The 26,195-nt window shown below is 45.1% G+C and overlaps 6 protein-coding genes across 19 annotated transcripts; 2 read left to right on the plus strand and 4 right to left on the minus strand.

Moving 5' to 3' along the window:
• Window positions 1-468: 468 nt before the first annotated feature.
• pou6f1 (POU class 6 homeobox 1) lies at window positions 469-6,455 on the minus strand. 6 transcript variants are annotated; one of them, XM_057040620.1, is made up of 11 exons: window positions 5,358-6,214; window positions 4,388-4,466; window positions 3,921-3,990; window positions 3,279-3,624; window positions 3,071-3,204; window positions 2,353-2,931; window positions 2,143-2,271; window positions 1,832-2,065; window positions 1,609-1,744; window positions 1,344-1,512; window positions 469-1,000 (listed from the first exon to the last, which is right to left on the minus strand). In XM_057040620.1, the coding sequence occupies exons 4-11, from the start codon at window positions 3,613-3,615 to the stop codon at window positions 652-654; spliced, it is 2,067 nt and encodes a 688-aa protein (XP_056896600.1). In that variant the 5' UTR covers window positions 3,616-3,624; window positions 3,921-3,990; window positions 4,388-4,466; window positions 5,358-6,214; the 3' UTR covers window positions 469-651. The 6 variants fall into 6 exon arrangements, with proteins under 6 accessions (XP_056896600.1, XP_056896603.1, XP_056896599.1 ...); XM_057040623.1 differs by lacking the exon at window positions 3,921-3,990 and having other exon boundaries at window positions 2,353-2,576; window positions 2,706-2,931; window positions 5,358-6,203; XM_057040619.1 differs by lacking the exons at window positions 3,921-3,990; window positions 5,358-6,214 and adding an exon at window positions 6,318-6,455.
• Window positions 6,390-11,550, plus strand: dazap2 (DAZ associated protein 2). The gene is made up of 4 exons (XM_057040721.1): window positions 6,390-6,546; window positions 7,455-7,573; window positions 7,679-7,927; window positions 8,330-11,550. The coding sequence occupies exons 1-4, from the start codon at window positions 6,534-6,536 to the stop codon at window positions 8,456-8,458; spliced, it is 510 nt and encodes a 169-aa protein (XP_056896701.1). The 5' UTR covers window positions 6,390-6,533; the 3' UTR covers window positions 8,459-11,550.
• Window positions 11,533-13,891, minus strand: LOC130529967 (glycophorin-C-like). Of its 2 annotated transcripts, none has more exons than XM_057040725.1 (6): window positions 13,739-13,891; window positions 13,327-13,364; window positions 12,931-12,990; window positions 12,762-12,821; window positions 12,635-12,679; window positions 11,533-12,544 (listed from the first exon to the last, which is right to left on the minus strand). In XM_057040725.1, exons 2-6 carry the CDS (start codon window positions 13,331-13,333, stop codon window positions 12,372-12,374), a joined length of 345 nt encoding a protein of 114 aa, XP_056896705.1. In that variant the 5' UTR covers window positions 13,334-13,364; window positions 13,739-13,891; the 3' UTR covers window positions 11,533-12,371. The 2 variants fall into 2 exon arrangements, with proteins under 2 accessions (XP_056896705.1, XP_056896704.1); XM_057040724.1 differs by having other exon boundaries at window positions 12,635-12,682; window positions 13,739-13,888.
• A 258-nt stretch (window positions 13,892-14,149) lies between these two features.
• Window positions 14,150-19,157, minus strand: bin2a (bridging integrator 2a). Of its 5 annotated transcripts, none has more exons than XM_057040679.1 (13): window positions 18,982-19,157; window positions 17,256-17,354; window positions 17,087-17,167; window positions 16,876-16,930; window positions 16,702-16,796; window positions 16,475-16,570; window positions 16,269-16,376; window positions 16,115-16,200; window positions 15,953-16,028; window positions 15,802-15,884; window positions 15,147-15,717; window positions 15,025-15,072; window positions 14,150-14,916 (listed from the first exon to the last, which is right to left on the minus strand). In XM_057040679.1, exons 2-13 carry the CDS (start codon window positions 17,331-17,333, stop codon window positions 14,899-14,901), a joined length of 1,395 nt encoding a protein of 464 aa, XP_056896659.1. In that variant the 5' UTR covers window positions 17,334-17,354; window positions 18,982-19,157; the 3' UTR covers window positions 14,150-14,898. The 5 variants fall into 5 exon arrangements, with proteins under 5 accessions (XP_056896659.1, XP_056896657.1, XP_056896661.1 ...); XM_057040677.1 differs by having other exon boundaries at window positions 14,150-14,919; XM_057040681.1 differs by having other exon boundaries at window positions 14,996-15,072.
• On the plus strand, window positions 18,006-20,883 carry si:ch211-210c8.6 (uncharacterized). Its single transcript, XM_057040705.1, has 5 exons — window positions 18,006-18,250; window positions 19,185-19,290; window positions 19,397-19,503; window positions 19,810-19,982; window positions 20,079-20,883. The coding sequence occupies exons 1-5, from the start codon at window positions 18,094-18,096 to the stop codon at window positions 20,355-20,357; spliced, it is 822 nt and encodes a 273-aa protein (XP_056896685.1). The 5' UTR covers window positions 18,006-18,093; the 3' UTR covers window positions 20,358-20,883.
• racgap1 (Rac GTPase activating protein 1) lies at window positions 20,582-25,917 on the minus strand. 4 transcript variants are annotated; one of them, XM_057040626.1, is made up of 17 exons: window positions 25,784-25,917; window positions 25,165-25,269; window positions 24,872-25,074; window positions 24,638-24,780; window positions 24,203-24,272; window positions 24,058-24,111; window positions 23,895-23,972; window positions 23,642-23,759; window positions 23,384-23,526; window positions 23,131-23,295; window positions 22,925-23,020; window positions 22,211-22,409; window positions 22,019-22,124; window positions 21,802-21,934; window positions 21,537-21,663; window positions 21,363-21,462; window positions 20,582-21,155 (listed from the first exon to the last, which is right to left on the minus strand). In XM_057040626.1, exons 2-17 carry the CDS (start codon window positions 25,247-25,249, stop codon window positions 21,080-21,082), a joined length of 1,896 nt encoding a protein of 631 aa, XP_056896606.1. In that variant the 5' UTR covers window positions 25,250-25,269; window positions 25,784-25,917; the 3' UTR covers window positions 20,582-21,079. The 4 variants fall into 4 exon arrangements, with proteins under 4 accessions (XP_056896606.1, XP_056896607.1, XP_056896608.1 ...); XM_057040627.1 differs by having other exon boundaries at window positions 25,780-25,917; XM_057040628.1 differs by having other exon boundaries at window positions 25,165-25,255; window positions 25,784-25,900.
• Between the last annotated feature and the right edge of the window lie 278 nt (window positions 25,918-26,195).

The following is a 26,195-nucleotide window of genomic DNA, read 5'->3' on the forward strand; positions in this document are numbered from 1 at the left end:
CTGTGTAATATCACGAGAGACCCCTCACCATGGCAACGTGGCACATTTATCACCCACACGCTTGGAATATCGAAGCCAAATATTCCCTAAAACTAGTGTTTCTGATTATCATTAAGTGTGATTGTCAAAATATTGTTACAGTAAAATGTCCATTGATAGCAAGTTCGGTTTTGGTGTTTCTTAGACAACAATTTCTTATGAAAATAAGGTTTTGCCTTCATCCAGAAGGCGATTACAGTATTTTTCATGTGCATATTTCTATGCCTATATCAGCTAAAGGAGAACTTAATGTAACAAAAGCATTTAGCAGTTATTTAAACTTGAACCTGTCAGCCAATACGCCAAAAATGAATTAGAGAATCGCAGCTTCAGATAATTTAGATGTTCTCTCAAACACCTTTTATAAAATGTTATTATTGCATTACTAGTGTTGTATTTATTATCATTACTGATAAAATGACCATGCACTTGGGTACTGACCACACAGATGAGTGACAGTATAGACTTAAAATACAGTAAGTAATCTTCAGAATTCCCTAGACTTTCTCAAACAGTCCACACACATTTTTTCCATTAAACCTGTATCTGAAACTGTGCTGCTGCACTGAAAATTCAACCGGCCACAAGGCGAAAGCATCTGGTGGAATTCTCTCACTGCTGCGCCTGGAACACGTTGATTTTGCTCGTGTTTTTCAACGTCTGTCGCCTGTTGCAGAACCACACTCGAACCACCTCCCTGTCATAGTTCAGCTCTCGGGCAATTTCTGTGATTTCCTGTCCTGTGGGCAAAGCGTTCTTCTTGAAGTAGGAGTTCAGGACCTCTATGGCCTGTGGGGTGAAACTAGTACGCCGCTTGCGTTTTTTGGAGGGTTCCCCGCCAACGAACTCCATCAGGTTCTGCTGGCCCTTCTGGTTCCAGTGTTCGGCTTCAGCCAGCCATTTCTCCAACACTGGCTTCAGCTTCTGAGCACTCTTGGGGGTAATGTCCAGCTTCTCAAACCTGCCACATAAGATGCATTTCAGTTTTGTGATATCTGATCAGTTTTATTCATTTTTTTACAGCATTTACCTCTCTGAACCTTTATCTACTGTATGTTCGCTTGCAGTTAGTAATTCCATAGCTACAGCTGATCATATAGCTATGCTAATGCTCAACAGGATGTCATATATTCTCAGCCTGCTGCTGCCTGGGGTGTCTTCCTGCTAAAAGGTTTTTCCTGACACTTGTTCATGATGCTGCTTGCTCTGGGATCAGCCTCTGGGTTCCTTCAATCTCCTATGAGTAAGAATTTATTAGACTCATGAAGTATTCTCCATTTCGGGGCAACAAGAGCAGGACTCACCTGCAAATGGCAGACTGGCTGTAGGCCGGACCCTCGGTGGCAGTGAGGGCCTGGCCTACTTGTGTCTGTGTAAGCCCCAAGGACAGCCGCCGGATCTTGAAATTCTTGGCAAACTCTCGGATTTCCTCCAGATTGATACCGTCTTCGCCGCCGGCTCCCTGCTGAGGTTCTACAGCAGAGGAGAAGCTGGTTTAAAATACTCACCTATTTAAAAAAACAAAAACAAAACACGCACGTAAGCGAGTTTGGAAACGGGTGTACACACTGCTGACAAGCTGGCCCACTTTTGCCGCGTCACCACAGGCGATGGGCACAGCAGAGGACAGCGTGGGGGACGTCTTCAGTACAGACGGCTGCGGGGCGATGACGACTGGAGACGGCGTCGCAGATGAAACCAAAGACTGGGAACGTACACAGCACCGATAAAAATAGCCCACTGTCACATAAACGCGTCAGAAATAATGACACATATACAGCTGCTGGTCTACCTGTGCGCTTGGTTTGGAAAGTGCTGATGATGCGGCAGCTTTTGGCGGGACCGCGGCAGAAGTTGCGACTGCGGCAGAGCCGTTGCCCAGCGTGCCAACGATCTGACCCTGGGCGTTGAAGAGCAGCTGAGGGGTGACGGCCTGGACCTGAAGACCGTGGAGGGGAAGAGTCGGCGTTGCAGCCCCGCCACCGAGAGAGGCGGGGTTAACCAACAGTGGGAGCGTCCCTATTACCTGTGGAGAAATACAGATTATTTTCAAAGTGGTGCACATATTATAACATAAATTAAATGTCATTTCAAGGGACTTGCCTGTCCCTGGGCATTTGTGATGATCTGACTGGTGATGCCCGCCATGTTGGACATTGCACCAGTGATGATGGGAGTGGAGGTGAGGGAACTGAGAAACTGGGGCTGAGCTCCCAAGGAAGCAGCACTGAACTGAGCAACAAACAACGGCGTGTGCTTAGAGAAAACAAAACCACATTAAAAGGCCAGCAGGACAGACAGACGGCATCTCACAATGGCAGGATTGATGGAGAGTCCCGCCGTCTGGAGGGCCGCCACAGAAATGTTGGACGGAGAAACAGAAGTGGCGACGGTGGTCGGCTGGGCCGCAGCCGCCTGAGCGGCCGTGACCTGGGAAGTGGTCACCTGTGATGGCTGAGAGGTCACCTGTTGCGTGGCTGCCTGCAGCGGCTGTATGGAAGCTGCTTGTGGCTGGAGCATTGTCTGCACTGTTGCAGCTAAGTTAATATAGAATAACAGAATAAAATAAAAGCTGTACAAGTTAGCTTCTTTCAAAGAATAATTGATACTGAAGAGTTGACCGATGTAGTGCTGAGAATGCTGATAAAGCTGCAGCTGTTTGTTACCTTGCAAGCCTGCGAAGGGCAGTTTGAGGAGGTTTCCGGCCACATTAGTGGCTGCAAACCCAGGAAGAGAAGCTAAATTGGTTGTTGGCAAGGTGAGAAGAGCCACTCCACCTTGACCACCAATTGGGCCTGGAACGCTGAGGGGGATGAGTAAGGGCTGGCCTAAGGATCCTGTCTGGGCCATCATGCCAGTCATGAGAGTGGCCAAACTCTCCTGAGACAGCACCTGGTGTAACATGAAGAAATACTAGCATATGGCACTAAATAAAAAGAAAATATGATACTGTCCAAAGACTTTGAAATAAAAAAAGAGCAGAATATAAGTTTTATATACATATATAATCACAAATCTGAAGGTGTGGCACCTGAGGACAGCCCTGTATGGTGATGGGTAGAGTGGTCTGGGGCTGGGGCAGCGACACGCTAACAGGAACAGCAGGTGTCAGTGTGTGGAGGTCAGGGACTGAGGCTTCTGACGCCACCAGCTGTGTGCCTGGCCCTGCAGAAAGGCACCGTTGGTTTTTAATTGACATCGGAATGGATGATGGCCACACATTTTAGCTGAGCATTTACCTTCCTTTCCAGGGCTCTGGGACATGGGATTTCCAATCTGTGCGCCACCAACGGCGGGTTGATCCGTGAGCCGAGCCTCTTCCTCTCTGGCATTACCTTCGCTCTTCCCATCGGGTGCTGATGACGGGACAGGTGCATCCACTTCTTTCCATCCATTCCACTGACGATCGGCAAGTATGACCGTCCTCCACGGTGGCTCTACTTGAGGGTCTTCGGATGGCGGTAGAGGCCGATCCATTGTCTCGGTCTCTCTGTGCAGTGTTGTAGCTTTATCCCTCTGGCTCGGCGGAGCGTCGACCTCCACCTCCAGCACCCGTATCGTCTCCTGGCCAGACATCACAATGACCTGCAGAGCACACGTGGGAAAATGCTGAGATGACTCGAATGCAAAGGATCTCTTTTCTGGAAACATGGTCGATCCATCGTCACTCTGTTGTTTAGGGCTCCACAATTCACAGTAGCTGGATGAATAATCAGCGCTACTGTATATTAATGTACATGTGTGTTATTTTAACATTCTCACAGCTGATCTGGTACCAGGCTAATGTCAAACAGTGATGAAAGACCTACAGGTGATGCGGCAAACCCACCAGGACTGGAGGCCAGCATGCAGACAAGACAAGTAGAGAGGAGGATGCATACCTGGATGTCTTTGCCAACGTGCAGGATTTAAATGGCTGAAAAATGACTTCTGCAGTCAGACAGAGAATGGCTAAAGAAAACAAGAGAGGCCAAGCACATGTTAGGACACAAACACTCTGACAAGCAACACCCAAAAGAAAAGGAAATTAAAATAAATCCAAAAAAATGACATGAATTAGAAGCGCACGGCTGCACCGGAGCAGTGGGGTGGCTCAGGCTCACAGGCTCTCCCGTGCATGGACAGCATGGCTTCGGGATACTTAAGCAGAATGTAAGCAGTTTAAATAAAAACGCACATCAGAAGCATCAGGCAGCAGGAATTAATATGTGATGCGATCAAAAAGCTGGCGCTGAACTCAGTGTGCTTTTGTGGAAGACTTTTGTTGCAAAAGGAGGGATGCGAGAGCGTGAACGGCGACAGGAGCAAACCTCTGGGATTTTAGCTGGAAGAGAAAACTGACTGGTACCTGCTCATTGACAGTAAGTGGGCCATCCTTGGTGGGGAGATCCTGGGAGTTCATGTCTCAGAGCACTCTTCTATACATTCTGGGTAAAGAAATTAAAATCATAGGATAAAAATGGGGCGAAAAGGTTACATTTTGGAATTTAATCAGTGATGAAGGAATAAATAATATTCTTGATGTGAGTTGAGTGTAGTCACACCTCAGCGTGACCTGATCCGAACAATCTTAAATCAAGTGTCTCTACTGAAGACTAAAGTGCCCTTTTTGACAACATACTACACCTCCATCCTGGGTGTCCCAGCCCACAGGACAGAGCATAAAATGTTCTTTCAGGCAGTTCCAGCACACAAAAGTGCCCTTTCAACTGTTTTTTAAATTCTCCCCCTCTTATCTGAGAACCCCAGAGGTCACCACCAGTACAGCAGGGGTTAAATGTCGGTTAAAGCAGATCCACACAGGCAGACAACTGTTGTGTTTTGTTTCCGTCACTCCCGCATTTCTGTCATTGCGGGTCCAGACTGTTTGCAGGGGCCTGCGAGCAGGCCACGGTGTGCTGGGCTTGAACCGCAGGGATCGTGATGAAGGAGGCTGATCCCAGACGTGACGTGTTCAACTGATAAATAACAGATTAAATAACACGATTCGTGGTGTTTTGATTCCCTGTTGCACTGGCCCGTTAGAAACGAGGATCTGTCAAAACTTCAGCGGGTGTTGATGGGCTCCCCACCCCCATCCTGCCCAATAAAAGTCTCGCCGCTCGGGCTACTTTTGCAGACAAGCACCAACCACCAAGTCCGTGCGACAGAAATCACCCCAACCAGTGCCCAGAGATCGAGTATTATGTATTTCCTTCTCTTTATCATAAATATATAAATTATGCTAATTACGAGCATTGCATATTAACCAAAACTCATTTCCTCTCATTTGGCTGCTATGCGCGAAGAGCAAATTCCGGTTGTTGTATTCAACTTACCGCGTAAAATGCAGCTTATTTTCTGTAATCCCCGCTCTTACAAGGGTCCTTGTCACTGTTTATTTCAGTCACGCATAATTAAAAATTCATCTCAGCTCGCAGACTGGCGCTGAGACTGCACACAAAAGAGGTATTTGCATTGATAAGGAGGCTTGCAATTTTAGGATGTCCGCTTTCTAAATATTTAATGACGATGTCCTTTCTGTGACAGTTCAGATGAGCAGAAATCCTTGACGTGTCTCACAAAATCCCATTTGAGCCAAAAAGTCGGGGGAAATGCCACAAATTTGGCCTTTTGCACTACGTCATGAACATAATTTATGCAAGAAAAAATCTTGCATGGAAAAATGTCTGCCTCGGCTTGAGAGGTGCCATGGTTCTCTTAAAGGGGACGCGGCACAAATACGAGCGGCGAGGCGTGAATCTGTGCGCCAGCACTGCAAATCAAACCAAATGATTAAACAAAAGCCACTTTAGACCGAAAGCATATGCAGAAATAGACGCTTGAACGAAATCATCTTATTTTTCCCAACCAATGAATTCATATAAGTGATCATACAGATACTCATATTACTGTTTTTTAATGAAGTGTGTTTTTTCCCATTGCAGAAACTAAAAAAAACCCCACATAAATCTGACAAAATGCAGTGTTATCTATAATTTAGTTGTATAGACAGTAGAGGGTGTCCTACATTTTAGATAATAGTTATATATGTGCCTGTACGAATTAAAAGAATAATCTGTTGTTTGGGGTCAGTGTGGATAAATTAGAATAATGCTTTAAGAATTGTTTAGCTTTTAAATTATTATAATTGACTTTTTCACGATTTATATTGTCACCGTGGACATTTTGTCTTGATGTAGTGTGTGTCTAATAAGTATTTACCCTAAAAAAACAGTGTCTGACCTCGACTTTAAACTATTTATTTGGCCGTAGTTGGCCTGGCTTTTGAACAGTACCTGGTTTCCGCCACTGGGGGCGCTCTCGCCCAAATCGCTTCGGTCGAGTCCGAAACCACAGATCGAGAGCGGTGACGTCACCACTTCCACAACAACAAGAAGCTGAAAAACAAGGAAGTGAGTGATTGTCAGAGTCGTAACCTGTTTTAAGGCCGTGGCAACATACGAAGGTCCCGTTTTTCTGATTTAACTCAGTATCCGCATCGATCCACAAGCATGAACAACAAAGGTTTGTCTTCACACACTCCGCGTAGAGTCAGCTGTGAGCTATTTGCTCAAAGATGCCGACGTTTGGTCCGCCGAAGCGGACTCCAGGTTTGGGTTAGCTACGTAATGTTACAGCACAATTAACGGATGTCCACGGTGGAGTCCGTGCAAATCGCCCCTAACGCGAAAACTCCCCGCGATGTAGCAAAAACCTTCGGTTTGGACGCATTTTTCAGCGAGCTGTATTTACGCAGAGGTATTTTGCGACGGGGACACATTTTAATTGTTTTGGTTTCGATTGTTTTGAAGTCCGCAAGCCCGTTTCCAGAAAAGTTAAGCAGCAGCTGTAGCATTTAGCCGGAAAGGTGGTTATTATTTTCAAAATAATCAGAACTACTCGCGTGTTAAATGGAAAATAATGACGAACCTAACAAAGAGAAATGGTTAATTAAAACACCAGTAACGCACCATTTTTGACACTAGTGTTTTATCACCATCTTAACGTGTTTCATTTGTGTCATTATGTGCTAAATAATTGAAATGGGTCAGATTAAGCGTGTCCCTCTCCAAAGACGTTCAGTATTTTTTTTAGTTAGAAATCAATGGGGTTTTATAATTTCTTATTTTTTTACCCATGTGTAGGGTGATCAGACTCGTTCAGATGGTAATAAGCTGGATGTGCTTCTCTTTAGCCTGGGCATTCCAAAATCCTGCCTTTGACAAACATCAGTGCATTTAATTTTATGTAAAATAACAATAAACCAGGAAACCTATTCATCTGAAATGCTAGATCCTTTAAAAAAAAAAATCGAATACCACCGCATTCCTTATTTTTTACTGCTAAAACATCACTCTCTGCTATCAACAGTAAACATTACTCATTTATTGCAGATTATTTAAAAATAAAATGACCCATTTTCTGTTTTCCAGGTTCCTATCCACAGCAGGCCGTCTACCCTCCGCAGAGCACTGCACCTGTATACCCTCCTGCTATGCAAATGTCTCCTCAGGCACCTCCATACACAGACACACCCCCTGCATATTCTGAGGTGACTGTTGCATCCATGAATACACGGATACATCCATGTATACACCCTGCCATAGCAACAGTCCTCACAGCATGTAAACCTTAAAACCTGTGCTCCTGTCTGCAGATATACCAGCCCAGATATGTGCTTCCACCTCAGGTGCCTGGCCAGCTGCCTCAGATGTCCTCTCCATATCCTGGTGCTCAGGTGTACATGCCCATGCAGCCACACATGTCTGTTGGCCCCGTGGGTCAGAATGTACCCATGGCTTACTATCACATGGGAGCTGTGTACCCTCCTGGCTCCACGGTGATGGTGGATGGTGGCTTTGATGCTGGTGCTCGCTTCACAGCAGGCAGCGGCGTTAATATCCCAGTGAGTATCCAGCTAGGAACTACAACACACACACACACACACACACGCATTTTCATTTGCTTAAAAGTAACTGATACATTTTTTTACTAGCATTTGTATGATGTGCTATTGCCTTTCCTGTTGTAAATGAATTGTAGCTACGTTAAAACAAATTAAAGCCCTGACATCGAAGGCTGACTCAACAAAGAGGGGCGCAGCGACCTCGGAATTCTGACAAAAGTCAGTCAGAAAAACAGGGTTTATATTGATTTTAGTATTTACGTTCACATTTGAGCATCAGAAAACCGAGCTGAATGTTCATCTCGGCTGTTGATTCCACTTCCTTTTAAAATAAAACAGGGCACCAGGGTCACATAACTCCACCTGAAAGCTCAGTTCTCTGTTATCTCTTCTCTGTTGTAGCCTCCACCTCCTGGACACCCCCCCAACGCTGCTCAGCTGGCTGCCATGCAGGGCGCCAACGTTGTAATGGCGCAGCGCAAGAGTAACTGGTTCACTGGTGGCTCCAGTGGAGGGTATACCATCTGGTAACAGAGAGTCCTCCACTTCTCCTTCATGCCCAAACCTTCTTCCTGTCCCAAATGATACCCCTTAGTCCCCCCCCCCCGCTCACCCATCCCATAGGCCTCTCTCTACAGGCTGCTTGGCCATGCCACAATACTGATATCACCTAATGGAATGTAATATTTTAGAGCCCTCCTGAAAGGTACAGTACTCCACTTCGGACCTCTAGGTCAATTGAAAAATGTGGACACATTAAACTGTTAGGTCATAGAAACATTCTATATTTCCTTATTGGATCAGCCTCTTTTAGTCATTCCAGTTCAGGCTTCCTCTGCTTACTCTGCGTTTTTTTTTTCCCTTGATAATTTGACAGAAAGGATCAAAATGAGCATCCGGATGTTTGTTTCTAACTCTTAAACTGTTGTACATGAAGCCTTCAGATACCCGCCCCGCGTTCCATCGTCTAGCTGCTTTATGGTGAAAGTACGTCGCGATTACAAAGATTCAGCGACGACGCAACAAACGAGTCTCCACCTGTCTGTTCTGAAAAGTTTTAGTGTAGTTAATTCATGGATGTGTAATACTTCTGTGTAAATACCAGTATAATAATTATGAGAAATACTGACTATACACTCAAAAAAAAAAGAGAATAAGCATCCTGGATGCGTTTAGTTAGAATTGTCTTGTCCTTTGCACAGTATTCAAATAAAAAAAGAAAAACACAGCAAACTTGTTACACAGTGAACTGTAAAAGTTTGTCATATATAAGTCACCTATGAATTAAATGAATAAACTTAAACGAATAATCCAACAAAAGTGTTCATGCAATATTAAGTGGTTTACTGTACCTTGTTGGGCGACCTGTAGATGATCTTAGTCGAGTGCTGAAGAGCACCAGGAATAGCCCTAATTTAAAGTTAAGTAACTTCAGTAAACTTAAAGGAAAGAAATTTCAAGTCAATCCAAACAGATAAACGGAAGAAAAGGGGTGGTTGGTGTAACATTTCAGCTTTTTCTTTTGTCTCCTCTCCTCTGTGTCACCGTCGGATACCCAGAGTTCTTTCACTCGATGTTTGTGACATTTACACAACTGACGTTCGTTTCTTTTGCGTTTCCTCACAGAATCGGTTGGTATTTATTCGTTGGCGCCCTCGCTCGGGCTGCGTACTAGATGATTTAGAAAGCGCGGAGGGACGCAGGCGGGAGACGTTTGACTCCTCGAAATCCTTGTTTTAGATTGATGAGATCTGGAGCTTTGAAGTGAAATCCGAACTCCTTAAAGGGGCCGTTTGAGTACGCGTCCTCCGTGGGAATCATCTAGTCTGTAGCCGGCCGTCAAAGGATGAGGAAACGTTCATGTCTGTTGACTTTTCTGCCTCTGACTGACCTCCATCTTTAGCTCTATAACATTTTATTTGTATAACCAATGAGCTGGTTGTACCAAAGATTTGGTCTTCAATGCACTTCTGTTTGGTTGTGACTGGATTCTTTTATTTTTTGTTCTTCAAAGTCACAATTTAAAAGAAAACATATCACTGAATGTGCAGTTCTGACGTGGTCTGTAGCTCAACAGCATGCTCGCTAACGTGGTTTACTTCTTCAAAACGATGCATAGTTTTGCACCTTTGCTACGTAAAGATTAAACACTTTTATCTGAGATGCACTGCTTAGCACATCTGAGTTGGTTGCAGATACGGGGCTACTGTGTGTGTGTGTGTGTGTGTGTGCGCGTGCGTGTGTATCTGTGTGTTTTCATGACTTTTTACAAAAAAAACTGTGAGACTTTTCACCATTTTGGAATTGTAAAAATCCATCAAGTCTAAGATAAAAGCAACATCAAAGATGTGCTCTTTGTTTTGTAGCCTAGATACACTAGTCAGGATAACAGGTCATTTTTTTAATGCTGGTGTACAACTTTTTTTCTTTTTTACTTTATTGTGCAAGCGTGCGTATTTTCAAAAGTCGCTGTGCCATAAACGTTTATCCGGTAGCTGTTCTTCACTGTTGTCTGATATCAGCGTGTCACTGGGTGTCCGACACATCGCGCCGAGTTTTAACAGCTGTGGGCTCCACGGAACAAACGCCCCCGTCAGCGTTTTAACCCCCGGGGGGGGGCAGAAGGAGCGGCTGTCTGGGAGCGTCGCCCGCTCGCGTGCCCGACCTCCTTCGGCCGCCGCCACGCGGCCGCCGCTCACCTCCATTCTACGGGCTTTGTCCGTGCGGAGACCACAGCTGTCAAAGCTTTCGATATACGATTCACGCGTTTTCTTTTTCATCCTTTTTTTTGTTTTATTGTGCTCCGATTGTAAGGAAGCGGAACTGCGGCTCTGTCCCGGCAACACAAGCGTTGATGAGTAGATGCTATGCCAACCACAACCAGCAAATGGATTTCCCTTTGAAGGATGATGGACATTTTTAGATCAGGGATTCTCTTGATGTTTTGTTTTGGAAAAAAAAAAAAGAGAAAAAATAGATGTGCTGAGGTGATGTGATGAAGCTTTAGTACACGTTCTATCTTTTAAGATTACTTAAGGAGACGAGTGTTGACGATGGAACACTTTGAGGAAAATTAAGAACTTAGGTGCACTTAACTTTTTTATACTAAACTTAAAATTTAAACTGTAAGTTTAGAATAAAGGTTATTTTGGAAATTTGAAACGCTGTTTATTCTTGTGGATATATAACCTGTGTGTGATGTAAGATCCATCGATCTGTGGTGTTTTGGTTATGTAGTTTTAATGTTTTTTCCTCTTTATTACTCTTTACTCATTTTAGAGATTAGCTGAGATTGATATTCAAATAATACATTGGGAGTTTGTCACAAGTCAACTTCATAAAGTCGACTCAACTTATGCCAACAATGCAACATTTTTTTTTAAACCACACCTCAATACTATATCTGGATTTTTTTATATATATACACACATATATATCACTTACACGACAAAACTGAAACGCTCCATAGTGGGATTCAGCTCGGCACTGTTGAATTATCTAGGTTTATACTGGCCCGTGTAAGAACATGTAATACATTTAAAACACTTTAATTCACTGTATAATGAACTGTGATGCCAAAATGCATATTAAAAACAGAACCGATGTAAACTGGTCCAAAAACAGCTTTTATTGTCTTCCTTATTTATCACAAATAGGGAAGTCAAATACAAATAAACTTCAGCCGCTCACGATGTAAAAGAAAGTTTTTAAAAAAAAGGGGATGATGGTATTCGAGTGGGACGGAGGCGGACGGTGACGGACTATGATTCCAGACTATCGGGGGTGCTGCCGAAGGAAGGAGCGGATGGATCCAGCTGGGTTTTATATATTTTATGAGATCGGGTAGGAAGCTTCGGCGTTGCAGGTTACGCAGGTGAACGTGTTCACGTACAGGTGAGTACCTGTAGCTGCCACTAAGGTAAGGTACAGACACAATGCTCAACAAAGGGCAGGTATGCTTGGGGATCAAAGGCCCCTGGCCGTGGTCCCCTGAGGACCCCCCCCCCCCCCACAGCGTTCCTGGGCTTCAGCCGGGATTTTAAAAGCAATCGTAAAAAGAAGCCACTCCTGATATAAAGCATCCCAGAATGAAACGGCCTCCCGAACAGCAAAAGACAAGAAACATAAATAGTGCCGAGGCCCAGCTAACGTAACACTTGTGCAGATTATTTACTGGCTGTGTGTCGGTGACATTTTAACTCCCCACCAGCTGCTCCGGGCCCCAGGCTGGTCAAACACACCTGTTCCACCTCCATCAATGTTGACCCTCTCTGCCTCTAACACGTTCTTTGGTTTTTAACTTAACGCTTCTGTTGTTTTAAAGACTTTTCCCTCCATCCGGTGTGCAGGAAGTAGCCCCCCCTCCTCGAACACAGAGGGTGGGGAATAAAAAAAACAAACATTCCTGGTTCTTGAGTTCTTCCGTAGAGCCGCTCAGCTCGGTTCATATGAAGTATTCCTTCTTCCCGCTGGCGTTCTGGGTCGCGTCGTCCTCATCGGGGTCCTCTCCCGGCGCCAGCTCCCCCGTCGTCCTGTAGGCGCCTTTGTTGTGGCACAGATACCGGTAGAGCAGGAAGGCCAGAACCACCAACGTCAGCACAATGACGGCAATGACCACTGGGAAGATAAGACGGAGAATTTCAAGGACAAGCCGGGATTTGTGACTTCAGGAAACGTCCGGGAAAGGGAACTTTACTGGGCTTTCACCTGCGATCACCGCAGAGTCCACGGCGGGGGGGGTGGCTGTTGTCACTGCTGAGAGAAAGAACAAGGTTGTTTTGTTGTTTACAGAAGTAAGAAATTCAGTTTGAACGGCAACATAAATTAAAGTTACCCTCAATGATGGTGGCCTTCTGCGTATGAAGCGTTGTTGAAAGGGTCGTTTCTGAGGCGACTGAAAATAAAGAAGAGACACGCTTTGACGAAAGAACAGCATTAAAGGCCGGGGGACCAAACTTTGGATCCTCCAGCTCGGTTTGAAAGCAAAGCAGATGCACACCAACCTTCCGTGGCATTGGCGCCGGTGTGAAGGGGCGGTGTTGTCGGGGGGACGCTGCCAGAATCTGTCAGATAGAAGGCATGTTACAAATGTCAAACTCCTCCAGGGCAGACCTGCTGCCCGGAGCAGGGGGGGGGGGGGCATTTTAGGTGTTGTGACACAGTAATCGGATTGTGAAAAGGCTCAGGAAAATAAAATTCCTCAACCTGGGATTTGTTTCCGAATCCACTATAATGCAACACATTCATCTCAGATCTGGCGTTATTGATGTGTTTTTGAACAGCAGAGAAAATGAGCAGAAATAGGTGATGGAAGCACACAGGTTACCTCCGATACGATGCAGATTCATTGTGTTTAACTACGCACTGGTTGAAAAGCGTGCCAAAGGAAGTGGACTCACTGTTCATGGTTACGGCCGCTTGCGTTGCTCGCGTTTATCTGCGGGAAACACAAACAATCAGATATCTGCGATTTCCGCATGCGACGGCCCGGCCGCAGCTGCGGGATTAACCCTTTCCTCCCACGGGCTTTCTTTGTCTTCTCCTGTTGATCAAACACGTTCTTACCAGCAAAGACACCTATCTACAAACGTGGCTTCAGCCAGCTTGTTAGCAGCCTGATCTATAAGGACCACATGTTTTTAAAAAAGCAACATTTTACTGGGACTTTTACACACAAACTCTTTGCAGCCGCTGACGGTTTAGCTCCCGAGTTCACCTGGACGCGGTGAATCGCTTCAAAACCCGGGTGTGCGGTGCTAAAATTGTCACGCAATGACTTCGATGCGACTGAAAGAAGCATTTACCACTTACTTTGGATTTTAAATCGTTTGTGGTCCCTTTCTTTCCCTCTTCGGAGCGCGTTTAACAGCGTCTGCGGTAACTTTAGCTAAACTTTCGCTCCCGTCGGCACACATGAGTCATGGAGTGCACGCGCTCAATTTCAGCCCCGCCCTTCGCGTCCCTGTCAAAGATCGTCTCTGAATACGACGCATCACTCCAGGTCGAAAAAAGCTTGGTGACAATAAATTGAAACATCTAAACGATTTTCAAGTAATAGTTTGACTAATATAATTTTAGTCGAAAAATGGTGTTTATAGATCTAAAGTACATGTAAATATTTATGCTCTGAATATAATTAAGTCCCCAATAAGTTAAAGTCCTGTATTTAGTAGGCTTATTCCAGAATTTCTTGAAACAGACCTTTGAATAATCCAGAAGAAAGGGGGAAAAACATGTTTCACTATAATAAAGAATTTAAGTAATGATCTAGCAAGTTTAAAACAGTTAGGGGCAGTTGTCATGGGTTTAGTTTTTATTTCCATGTTACATATTTTCAGGTATACTGATGAATTATCATAGCAGTAGCTAACATTGAGGAATATGATTTGTATTCATCAGTATAGCTGAATTATTAGTGGTTCAAATAATTAAAGTCAAGCAATTTATATAAATTTGATACAGAAGACTCAGTATTTTCAGAATTATACAGCAATCTATCATTACATACAGTTCAATTATCTCCCGTGGTAAAAAGACAAGGTGCCGGATGTGGGATCTGGCACGTGGTGATAAAGTGATTAAAAGAATTAAACACATTATTAAACACACTATTTTGGCTTGAGGGAGAACAAAATTGGATTTGAAGCGACTGCAAACATGGGTGCATTCAGCGCAGAGGTTCCTCGATGTAGATACACTGAGAAATTAAACAGAATTTGAATTTCTTTGCGTTTTTAGCACCCATTGAGTGTCAATACCGCGGCAGTACTTACTTAATTAGTCATACACTATAAACGCCTCTGATTTCTGATCAAAACATTTCAGTTAATTAAAAGTTGGTCTGAAGATGAGAGACTCAACCTGCATTGGACTGAGAAACAGCTATTACAAAAATAAATGATTTCAATAAACGATAAATAAAAAAAACCAGTTGGAATCTTCAGTCTTCGGCACTTTTTCTGGCTGCAGCTTCAGTCAGATGTGCTTCTCTGCTGGTGTCAAAAACACAGGAGGTGTTCAGTCACGTGCATTAGAAAAGACTAAAGAGGTGCACAAAACCATACAAACCTTGAGTTCTAAAAATGAACATTTTATACCGTTGTGCTCTTTGTGTCCAGAGAGGCCTGGTTTTCCACAGGAACATCCTGGAGGAGGCAGAGAGGAGCTCAGTCACAAACAGAAGAGGTTTCATCAGCCGTGTGCTACTCGGAACACAAACCTTGTGAGGACCGCTCTGCTCCTTCATCCCTGGGACGTTCCCCAGCCCATTTTCTTTAGGAACGTTGAGGTCTTCCAGGCTGCCATCGCTTTCATCGATGTGCAGCAGGCCGCTGTCTGCTGCTGCTACTGCGGACAGCTGCTGCTCCAAACTCTCAGAGTCACAGGAGACGTTCTCTTCAGAGCTGCTCTCGCTGGGCAGAGCTTTCTCATCACGTTCTGCTGAAGGCTCAGACTCTTCTTTCTTTACGCTCCGCTCCTCCTCCTCATTCTGCTTGCTGTCACCTCCAGCGGCCTCTGGACCTTTCTCTCCGCCTCTGGGTGGACTCTGCATCTCGCTGTGGTTCAGTTCTGTGTCCTGGTCCCTGGACTCAGAGATCTCCAGCATAGAATGATGGGAAGAGCCCATGATGGAGCTGCTTTCCCTGGGCAGAGTGCTGTGGCGAGGTTTCTCAGGAGATCTGAAACTTGACCTCAGGCTGGATCTTGGATTATAGTTCCAGTGAAACTCAGAAAAACTGGTTTTCCAGGCTTTGGGGGACATCAGCGAACGTCTCTTCAAGGAGCCAAAACTGAAATATAAAGGAAAGACAACAATTCAAGTAACGTCTAATCCTGGAAGAAGCTGTAGAGATTCAAATGTGCGGAATATTTACCGCTGCAGGCCTCTCACAGCTAACACTTTGTCTGGATGCTGCAATTGCAGCTCCTTCATCACATTCTGGAGGTCTTGAGTGAACTAAAGGTAGAGAGATGGTGATCAGCGACCCGAGAACCCAACAGAGTTCAGATGCAGCTAAGTCGTACCGTGTGCATCTCCTTGAAGAAGATGTTTTGCAAGTTGGACATGGATGAGAATACTGAAATGTAGCATCCGACACGGCTGAAAAGGGGGGAAAAACCCATCAAGAGTCATTGAAAAGTCTGAGATGCTGTGCTGGAGATGTGATTACGGGGACATGACCTCACTTGTCAAAGAGGACCGGCAGCTCCTCCTTTAACTCGCTGTTGATGTTCTCGTAGACGGATTTGGCAGCATTCACCTCCTCCTCCGCCTGCACAGACCAGCTCATTTAAGGCAAACGTACGAGCCGCGCTGCCGATGAAACCGGCGCTTCCTCACCTTCCGAATCTTGATGTCGTCCCTCTTCTTGGCGGTCTGCAGTGCCTCCAAGTGGTGACGGGAAGAGTCGTAGTCGACCAGCTTTCTCCCCCTTTTGGAGATTTTTTCCTGCACGTTGATGCGCGTTAGTTGGTTGTGTGCCTTGCTCATGTGTTGAGTGTCGCGTATTTAACCTGTCTGTGGGTCCACAGGTGCTCATGTCTTACCCTGACATCTGGGAACTGGCCCACGTAGGACTCCATGGCACGCACAGCTTGGTCCAACAGCTTCACCTCATAGTCATTCCACAGGAGGTCCTCTCCCTTATTAAAAGGCACAATGTAGATATTAGTTATTTATCAAGAATGGCGGCAGCCACACCTTCGATTTAAAAAATTTTTTTCCATATCTGCAGCTGCTCCGATTTGAATATCGGACAGGTGAGCTTGCTGACCTCCACAATGGCTCCCAGGTCCTCCTCCCCGACCCAGCTGGGGTCATAAGCATCAAACAGGGACTGGGAGAGGCGTCGGGAGGCTTCGCGCATGTCTGTAAAAGCACAACTGACTCGGTGAGGTCGGCCGAGGTCACGGGTCCACGTCACTGCGGCGAATGAAGCCAGCCTCACCTCTCACTGCACTAACATAGTTCCTCATGTCCTTGTATATTCGGTTCCCATCGGTCTGCAAACAGGGAAGCGCTTTTGTCAGATTTGACGTTTACAACTGCGACGGTGTTTGACCATCCCGAGCGGTTGCGAAATCCCTTTTGATTTATAAATCAGACGTTTAAGTCAATTCCGCCGTTGTCATTTTCCCATCCATCATTGATTTAATCACCTGCTGGTCAATAAACTGCTGGAGACAACATTCAAACTGGTCGTCTCGGGTCTCCACAGTCTTTCCCAGCTTCTGGAGAACCTGCAGAAGAAGAAGGGGGAGAAAGAGTCGCAGTGGCAGCGTATGAACGGTAACAGAACAGGGAAAGGGGATTTTGCCGCGTCCTTACCTTCTCTTTGCCTCTGCTCAACTGTCGTTGGACTTTTTTAGCAAAGTCGCCAGAGGTTCTTCTTTGACTGTCGGCCATGTTTAGTCTCAGCAATTGATTCTTAATTATGTAGAGAAACAAAGAGTAACAACAATCTGGCATTAATTTAGCCATTCTGAACTATCACTGAAACAAACACTTTTCGTACTCCCTCAGATTATGTGCATATTTTACTATGAAAACAACTTTAAAAAAAAAAAAAACCCAGCAAGAACAAATTATTGCAGTGAAATAAAATGGCATCTCTGTCTAGAAGTCTTCCTATTTCTGACTCTTTATGTTGGCTCTCTCCTCCTCCCCCCCTACCTTCCCTGCACAAATGCAGCAGAAACATTCAATTGGTTCAGAGAAACACTGCTGTCATTTATTTTGGAGGCTGGTCAAACCCTTGTCATTCTAATTCACCGCTCACTAATTAACCAGGGGGGAGGTTTCAAACAAAGGAACATTACCACTTTTCCTCTCCCGGTCCAACTTAAATCTCCCTTGTATTTTCATTTTCTTTACTATTACATAAAACTTGTGGTATTTGCTTGTAAGCGTTGCTGCTCTTGTTGTATTTTGTACACAGTGATACATGTTTTAGCGTATTTTAGCTAATATCGACTAGATTCTCCTACATTTATCTAGTGCAGAATTTTAAATATTGCTCCATATTTGATGCGGAGTGACGGGCCCGCTGGTCTTAAACTACAACACCCAGAATCCCCCGCGACCAAGCCACTCCCGACAGAAAAATGGCAGCGCTGAACTTTCACCACAGTGTTTTTGTTTCTTCAAGTGTCGGGGGAGTGGTTTGATGCTGAACGGTCAGATTCCCGTGCTGCTCGCCGCCCTGCAGGACCTGATCATGGGGAGCACTCTGCTCAAATGTGCCGCCACCGACGTGGGCATCCAGTGGGCCGGCTGGGCTCTGGCTGCAGCCTTGAAAACCGAGAAGTTCTATGATCTGGCAGGTAAACTCATCCCACAACTTTAAGGAGACTCTGCCAGGTTCTGAACTTGACTTACTTAACTAAATTAATTAGTGTGAATTTGTTGGGTAGACGGGCGCATTTTAGCCACAAAATCGCTTATTTAATCGTTTTTGTGTGTTTCCAAACGTGATTAGAATATTTATCCCCCCCCCACACACAAACTTTGCAGTCCGTCTAAAGTGGCATTCTTACAAAACGTGTTATCTAAATCGGCGTTGTTATGAAATGATGCAGCAGAGTCTGCGCAGAACTCTAATCAGCTTAAAATAGACAAGCAGCAGGGGCGCACAGAGGAGTCCTGGGGCCCGCCTCTACAGGGCACCAAGGGGGCCCTTTCAACCAGCCACTCCCGCCAATAGTTGATTTCTGGTTCATTATTTTTCCCCACTTAATTTGACAGCATTGTGATTAATCAGCTAGTTACAATTTATTTAAATGTAGAATTCTCTCTCTTTTATTGCCCCCCCCCCCCCCCTTCCGTGAGACTCATCAGATCTAACCTACAGAAGCTGTGATCTCTGTGATCCTCAGCATTATTTTGCTCATGCATTTTACATTTCAGTGACATTATCAGTTCGGTCGGAGACTAACTTAAATGCATCGGGTGCCTGCAGGTGTAAACAGAATCATCTCGTCTTGTTGCATGTAGAACAGCGCACCTTACCTTTGCCCCCCAGTGCCCGAGATCTGTTTAATTTCAAAAGAATCACCTGAACTTCTCTTTTTTCCTTGTCCTCCTCTGGCTCTCCTGTGAGCTGCACTGAATCTTTTACCCTTGAACTTTGGAACTAATTGTCTGATGAACTCTGGGTAAAAGATTCATCGAACACGCCTTCGAAAGCAGCAGGCATCCGCCAGGCCCGTGTTCCTCAACCAGGCAGGACGCGGTTTATCTCTCTTTTTTTCCAACCAGGATCTGGAACATTTATACTCCTCGCCCACCTGAGTCGGATGTGGGGAGGAGCCAATCACATCCGTCAGAAGGTGCAGACTGGACTGGTGACGGCGTGGGGACTCAGGTAAGTGAGGCAGGTCCTTGCCAAGGCCGTTCAAGCAACCGAGGAACGTAAAACCTTAACGAGGGGTTAATGAATAATGCGGCGCTAACTTGTGGTCTTGCTGCAGGCTGGGGACCTTCCTCTTCCTCCGGATCCTGAAGGACGGTCACGATCGCAGGTTTAACAATGTCAGAGACAGCCCAGGGACTTTCTTTGTATACTGGACTGTTCAAGGTACTTCCAGGCAATTCCACAGTCCTTGAACGTTGCGTTGAACAGAATAAATCATTGTCGGCCTTGTTGCTGTTCATGTATGCGTTTGTTCTCCTTCTCCCAGTGCATTTAGTTCATGGAGGCATTAAGCCCTGCCTGAGTGAAAATCATACGATTCCTTGAGTTTTATCAGAATATTGTACTAGCACCATTTTCTGGGAATATACCTGCATGTCAGACATGTTAGGACTTCCACGTCAGTCGTTACCAAACGTTTCATTTCACTTTCACATTAACGCCTGCCCCGACTCTCCCTCTTTCACGCAGCCATGTGGGTATTTATGACCCTGCTGCCGACGCTCCTGCTCAACAGCGAGAGGCGAGACGTGCCTCTGGGGACGAGGGACTACGTGGGCTGGGCTCTATGGGGCTTTGGCTTCGCCACTGAGGCCATTGCTGACCAGCAGAAATGGATTTTCAAGAGTGACCCAAATAATGCAGTAAGTCAACGGACTTTTGTAACGAGCCACCATGTAGCGTATTTGTGCCTCGTGCTTGACTGCAGTAGATCTCATTTGGCTTTCCTCCGCCACCAGGGGAAGTTCATCCAGAGTGGACTGTGGGCCTACAGCAGACATCCCAACTACCTTGGAGAGATCCTGCAGTGGTCGGGTCTCTGGCTGTCTGCCTCCTCGGTGATGGCGGGCCCCCAGTACCTGAGTGTGGCGTCCCCTCTCTTCGTCTGGTTCCTCCTTCGTTATGTCAGCGGAATCCCGATGTTAGAGAAGCAGGCTCTGAGGAAGTGGGGCTCTGATCCTGCCTTCCAACACTACACCAAAAACACCCCCCTACTCTGGCCGTTCCCTAAATTTTAAAAGCTACCTCCAAGTGTTCTGAACATCAATTCCAGGACTTTATAAAGTTTGACTTTGATGTTATGCGGGACTCTGAGCTGATTCCAATTCTGACTCCCAACAGGCAGAATAAATTAAAATTGCATTATTTCTTTGTGGCAGCAGCCACAACAAGGCAGGAATGTGTCTCAAATATTTGGAGATTAGAGCAACTCATTAACCAATAACTGATGTGAGACGACGTGTGAGATGGTGAACATTTATTTTACAGTTCACAACAAGATGAAGACATGAAACACAAGCAACAAAACTAAAAGGATGTTACAATCACATCGACTTTCAACCTAAAATGAAATGTCAAAGAATTCAGTTCATCAGCTTCTGAGTGACACATGAGCTGAAGAACTGTGAAAAGTATAAAACGTTGCGTATGACGTATTTAACTGATGCCCACACTTGTCAAAGACTAATATGCTGTTGGGTCTCACACATTACCAGTTAAAATGATTAACAGGGACATAGCAAAAGTGATTAAAGTGTGCACAGATAGCAAAACCTAACAAAAAAGCTTCAACACTTAAAAATCATCAAAATAGAACTAACCACTGTAAAAGATTCAAGCAAGTATAAGTAAGGGGACTGTTGGATGATTAAAGCTACGATCAAAGCAGTACCGAGTTATGAAACGATTCAAAAGCCATTACAGGAAAAGGGATTAAAAGTTTAAATGTTGCTGTTTAGGATTAGATGATGTGTGGAGAGGAAAAGAATTTCCCTTGGTGCGAAAATCCCACTGCTGATTTGCTCTTGCTCCCAAACCTGCAACAAGATGTCACACAAGATATCGTTCAGCAAAATTAGGACCTAACCAAGAGTCCATGAAGGATCAGGAGAAGCTAAACATCTGTTTAAATCCCATCTTTGTGTTTTTTGTAAACTTTGGATCAGCGGAATGCAGCAGTCAAAGCAAGGGCAATTAATCAGGCGTTAAACGAGTGCACCGAGAGCCGGAGCTCGTGTGTTTACCTGGGCGTCAGCGTGGACCTCATACGCTGAGACAAAGAGCTGGAGGAGGGGGTTTTATTGAACTGGTGCTCCGGAGTGGTCAGCGGTCCCAGCAAGCTCACTGAAAACAGGACAGGTGGACATCAGAGCAAAGCTGCAAACCAACGTGGCCCAAAATGAGTAACGCGCTCATACTTTTGTCGGGGGTGGAGTAGCAGTTGGAGTTTTCGATTATCAGGTGATTCAGGTTGGGCGACACATTTTCCGTGTTCACAAACTGGCTCCAGTAATCCACCGGCATTGAGAGCAGGCGTTCTACTACCTGAAGACAACGCAGGAGGACAGGATCGGGGTTATTTCACAGCTCAACGAGGAGCCCGATTTAAATCCGGCTACAAATTCACAACCAAACTACGACATCGCTTGTTCCAGGATACAACGACGACTGGGTTTGGCTCACCTGGGGCTGACGTTTGGTGTCCTGTAGGATGGTCATTGGGTCCGGGTTGGGAACAGAATGACCCACAATAGTTGGACCAAACACCCGGGCTAAGTTACCCGCATCCATCCGTGTTTCTGTGCTGTTGGCAACCCTGCGGGGGTTTTTAAAAGATATCGTTTGTCTCCTCGGGCAGGTCTTCATTTCTCACTTCATTGTCTGTTTAATTGGTGCTTACTTCTGGAGGTGAATGATCAGGTAAGCCAGCGTGTCTCTGTTGGGCAGCGGCAGGTCTCCGATGGTTTGGTACATCTGAGCTATGCTGTTGTCGTCATCAGATATCTCTGAAAGGGAACAAACAAGTGAGCAAAACCAATAAGAACCCCTAAAGCTGAGCGTACCGAAGGCATCAGAGGGTACAAAGACACACCTGCAGCCTCCATGAAAGGACGGTTGAGGCTGAATGTGAGAAGAGGTTCTTTAAGGTTTCTCAGGAAGTCTTTGAGGACTCCGGTGATGACGTGGATATCGTCCACCTTGCTGAGCACAGGAACGGTCTTACAGCGGAGAAACTTCTCCTTCAGCTCCTTCACTTGACGATCAGCACCAGACAGACGGTACAAACCCGTCTGAGGGGGGAGGGGAAACAGCTTTAAATCGGTTACCCAAATGATCCATTTATACATAATATACTTCTGGCAATAAAGACACTGAAACAGACTGAAAAATTTAAAATAATACAAGTCTCTGGAAAATCACACATTGGATTTCTTTTATAACCTATTTAAAACAGGCTCATTCCAAAGATCTTGTCTTTTTAATACAGTAGAAGAAATTCATTCAGCTAATAAAGCAGATAAGTGAGAGAAACCTTGTGCCTTTCCTAATGGGTCGCAATAATACACTTTTTTTTATAATTAGTCCTCCCAAAAGCTCGCAGGACATTTCGAAAAATCGGATTCCAATGATCTGTCTCCATCAGTCTGACGGTATGTGGTTGGACAGATAAGCAAAGGGAACAGCTGTGACCAGCGCCGTTCAACAAGATAGAGCATTAGAAAGGAAACTAATAAGTGGAGTCATTACTCTTTTAGAGAATTGAGTGTGTGTCAGTGCCTGTGAGTGAGTGCAGGGAAACCCTCACCTCATGCAGGCCCCTATTTTCTATCTCATTTATGCAGTGGACCACAAGAGCAGGAATCATGGGTGCAGTGCTAGAGACGTAGTCTGCCAATACGCCCTGCAGACAGAAAGGGAATAAAAATCATAAGTCCTGTGTTACACATGGAATTAATATTCATGGCCACACCTGAATGTCAGAAAACAGTTCAATGAGACATTTTTGCACACCTCTCCGATTTTGACCGGTGTGGCGATAGGATTGGGGATGCACGGCAGAGGGCAACGCTCCCGACACTCGGGGTGCGAGACCACCCTGCACTCCCGACACTTCAGCGAGATCTTGCCAAACTTGATCCTCTTTCCACACGGCACACAGGACTCGGGTTTGATGACCTACGATGAGATGCCCGTGATCAGCAGGTCGGCGTGGGGGAACTCGCCGGATTCACGTCGGTTCGTTCACAAACGACGCAGAACTCACAGTTTTGGAGACAAACTCGTGAAGCCTAACGCCTCCCTGGCGTTGTGGGGTGCTGGGCTGAGTCCTCACGTCTGCCTCGGGGTTGCTGGGCTGCTTGAAGAGCTCCTCAGACTGGACGGACTCAGAATCAAATTCCATAGCAGCTGCAGGAACAGGAGAAAATAAAGTGAGCATTTATATTCCAAATCATGTTTTCTCAACACTAAACTGGGCTATCCAACAGGTTCCAGTGGGTTCAAGCTCTCATGAATAGTTTACCAGTCTTTCTCCTGCTGCGAGTCCAGTAAGGAATGGTCTCGATGGTAGCGATGGCTTCCACAGGTCCTCCATTCACAGGGACACTTACAGTGGTCTTAGCCACCAGCGACTCATTCACCTGTCACAAATTAAGACTTATTAGACACATATTTGTTTTTTAACGTGGGCTAAACAAGCTTTGGTTCCCAGGTTTGAACTGTTTCCATCTGGGATGAGCGTGAGGAGTTATAGGAGTGTAAACAGGAAAACATACCCCATCTGCAGTTCTGCCAATTGACCGAGAGCGTTTAGAGGCACACGGAGGACCATCGACTTGATTTCTTGAAGAACGCTGAAGCGAGAAACAAGCAGTATCAGAGTTACACATCAGGGAAACAGACTGCTGAAGAGCGATGGTGCAGGTGAAGCTAACGCACCCTTTTTTCTCGTTTCTTGAGGCGAACTGTCCTCACATTGGTGGAGTCCCAATCCTGTCCCAGCGAAAGAACACAAGGAAGTAGATCAGCATTAAAAGTGAACTTTATAGAATAATGTTTTTTTAAATCCAAGAAAAAGACTTACAATTGAGTCCTCAGTTTTGTCATAACTGATATCTGACAAAATGGAGGCGGACTCATCTATCCTTGTCAGCCTGGGACACAATATATACATATAAACAAGAATGAATTTATCCTACACAGGCAATATTTCACACTGAAAAACATTTGTCATTGTCATCCATAGCAACAAGGATTAAGCCGGACTGAACTAGATCGAGCTTTCACCAGAATCCTTATAAACAGGATCAGGATTACGATTAAAGCATAAAATAACCCCATGGCTTATTTACATTAAAAACCCTTCGCAGCACCTGTATTCTCATGAATACAAAACTTGTTGAATCTGGGGGGAGATGTTCTGACATGCAAATTAATTCATGACCAGGGACCAAACTAAAAACACGGCAGAATACACAACTGGCTGCCCTACAATATGCTGCCGCATGATTACATTTACCTTCGGCTTGTGTTTAGGTTCCCTGCGGCCTGATAGTTTGTGTTTAAGAAGCCCAGAGCTGAGCGTTGCTCTGCACTCAGCTGGATGCTGTTTGAAGATCCCTCGCTGGTCAGAAGGTCCCGAATCAGCTGAATTTGACGATCCTGTGTTACAGCAAAGGAACCAACATTCAAACGTGAATCAATCTTATCCAGATAGATCATCACGCAAGCCCAGAAAACCGCTCGCACATACCAGCTTTTCACACTCGGTCTCAGCCTTCTGCCGGCGCCGGATCTCAATATCTACTTGATTGCGGGCGTGCTTCAGTTTGACCTCCAAGGCTCCTCTCTCCGTCTCAGTTTTAGTGAGGATTTCTTTGCAAGACCCCAGTTCCTGTTCGGTGCTCGCCCATCTGCGCCGACAGTGATCAAAGTTTTTCGCCATCTGGATGAAGTCTAAGAAACAACAAGGTCAAACATTAATGGTACAGCAGACAGTCAGATGGGACACGCTGCATTTACAGAGCAGAACTATAAAGTACTCACTGGGCTCGATGTTGTCATTGAGAAGGTCAATTTGTGACCTCATCTCATCATACAAGCCTTGGAGGTTCAGCACGGCCATCTCCATGATGTCCTTTGAATAAAGACCTTTTAAAATACACAATATCTACGATTACTTCAGAATCACATGAACAGGATGGCAATATCTCAATACAGGTTTGGCCGTTTACAACGTGTAATCCATTAATAAACCCAAACTAACGCAGAAATATAAATTTAACGTTGCAATACAACATAGGACGCAGTACACAAACCAATAATGGAAGTTATTCAACATAATTAGATGTGATTAACCCAAATCATGCAGAAAATGTTGAGGGATCCTGCAACGGAAATTTCTACATACTGTCGCTACAGTCATCAATAGCCCCGTTATACCTTAAGGCTCGATGCGAGGGCTTAATGTTACCGGATTTAGTTAATTCAAAACGTCTCTTTTTTTTGGTTATAGCAAAGTTTCGAATGCCGAGGTTACTTTGTTTGGATTGGCCCCGTTAACTACAATAACTGAACAATTAAAAAAAACTCCGGCGGCCTTAAGCTACGGTTGTAGCTTAAAACCGTACAATGCAGCTGAATATACGAACTATAACTCACCTACCGCTTAATTAAATGCGCAGTCTTGAACACCATACGCCTTGCGGTAACGTTAGTTTTCGTCTATATTTCTCCACGACCCTTTTGCTGTACCATTGTTCACTTCCTCCCAGATGCCGAAAGCGCGTTGCATTTCAAATTTCGACAGTAGCCAATGAGAAATTAGGATACGTCGTCACGTGATGCAACACTTCCGAAAGTAGGATTCCAAAATAAAAGAACAATAGCTAGTGTGAAGCCTGCCACCGCCACAAGGGCACTGAAATTATATTAATACGTTTACGCAGCATGTACGTATAGATTTATAAATCAATCGATATGCAGTTTTCTTTAAGATGAAGTAATGATAATGCAAACACCTGAACATTAAAGTACGTAATTAAGTATAAACCGTTTGTATTTCCGGTAGAAACTTT

Source organism: Takifugu flavidus, chromosome 8 (genome assembly GCF_003711565.1).
Source record: "Takifugu flavidus isolate HTHZ2018 chromosome 8, ASM371156v2, whole genome shotgun sequence".
NCBI classification, from domain to species: domain Eukaryota; kingdom Metazoa; phylum Chordata; class Actinopteri; order Tetraodontiformes; family Tetraodontidae; genus Takifugu; species Takifugu flavidus.

Bases quoted from the DNA above. Each gene is read 5' to 3' on its own strand.
- pou6f1 (XM_057040619.1), bottom strand. From the start codon at position 4,441: ATGAACTCCCAGGATCTCCCCACCAAGGATGGCCCACTTACTGTCAAT. The intron at 3,205-3,278 runs GTAAATGCTCAG...GCCTTTCTGCAG, and splicing joins CCAGAGCCCTGGAAAGGAAG to GGCCAGGCACACAGCTGGTG. The intron at 1,745-1,831 runs GTAGACCAGCAG...GTACGTTCCCAG, and splicing joins TTTCCAAACCAAGCGCACAG to TCTTTGGTTTCATCTGCGAC.
- dazap2 (XM_057040721.1), top strand. The intron at 7,574-7,678 runs GTGACTGTTGCA...TCCTGTCTGCAG, and splicing joins CACCCCCTGCATATTCTGAG to ATATACCAGCCCAGATATGT. The intron at 7,928-8,329 runs GTGAGTATCCAG...TCTCTGTTGTAG, and splicing joins GCAGCGGCGTTAATATCCCA to CCTCCACCTCCTGGACACCC.
- LOC130529967 (XM_057040724.1), bottom strand. The intron at 12,822-12,930 runs GTTGGTGTGCAT...CTTTATTTTCAG, and splicing joins CGGCGCCAATGCCACGGAAG to TCGCCTCAGAAACGACCCTT. The intron at 12,545-12,634 runs GTGAAAGCCCAG...TTATCTTCCCAG, and splicing joins GGACTCTGCGGTGATCGCAG to TGGTCATTGCCGTCATTGTG.
- bin2a (XM_057040677.1), bottom strand. From the start codon at position 17,333: ATGGCCGACAGTCAAAGAAGAACCTCTGGCGACTTTGCTAAAAAAGTC. The intron at 16,201-16,268 runs GTGAGGAAGCGC...TGGTCTGTGCAG, and splicing joins ACGACATCAAGATTCGGAAG to GCGGAGGAGGAGGTGAATGC. The intron at 15,073-15,146 runs GTTTGTGTTCCG...TGCCTCCTCCAG, and splicing joins AGCAGAGCGGTCCTCACAAG to GATGTTCCTGTGGAAAACCA.
- si:ch211-210c8.6 (XM_057040705.1), top strand. From the start codon at position 18,094: ATGCTGAACGGTCAGATTCCCGTGCTGCTCGCCGCCCTGCAGGACCTG. The intron at 18,251-19,184 runs GTAAACTCATCC...TTTTCCAACCAG, and splicing joins GAAGTTCTATGATCTGGCAG to GATCTGGAACATTTATACTC. The intron at 19,504-19,809 runs GTACTTCCAGGC...TCTTTCACGCAG, and splicing joins TGTATACTGGACTGTTCAAG to CCATGTGGGTATTTATGACC.
- racgap1 (XM_057040626.1), bottom strand. From the start codon at position 25,249: ATGGAGATGGCCGTGCTGAACCTCCAAGGCTTGTATGATGAGATGAGG. The intron at 23,973-24,057 runs GTGCGTTAGCTT...TTCTCGCTTCAG, and splicing joins TCAAGAAACGAGAAAAAAGG to CGTTCTTCAAGAAATCAAGT. The intron at 23,296-23,383 runs GTGAGTTCTGCG...ATCTCATCGTAG, and splicing joins ACGAGTTTGTCTCCAAAACT to GTCATCAAACCCGAGTCCTG.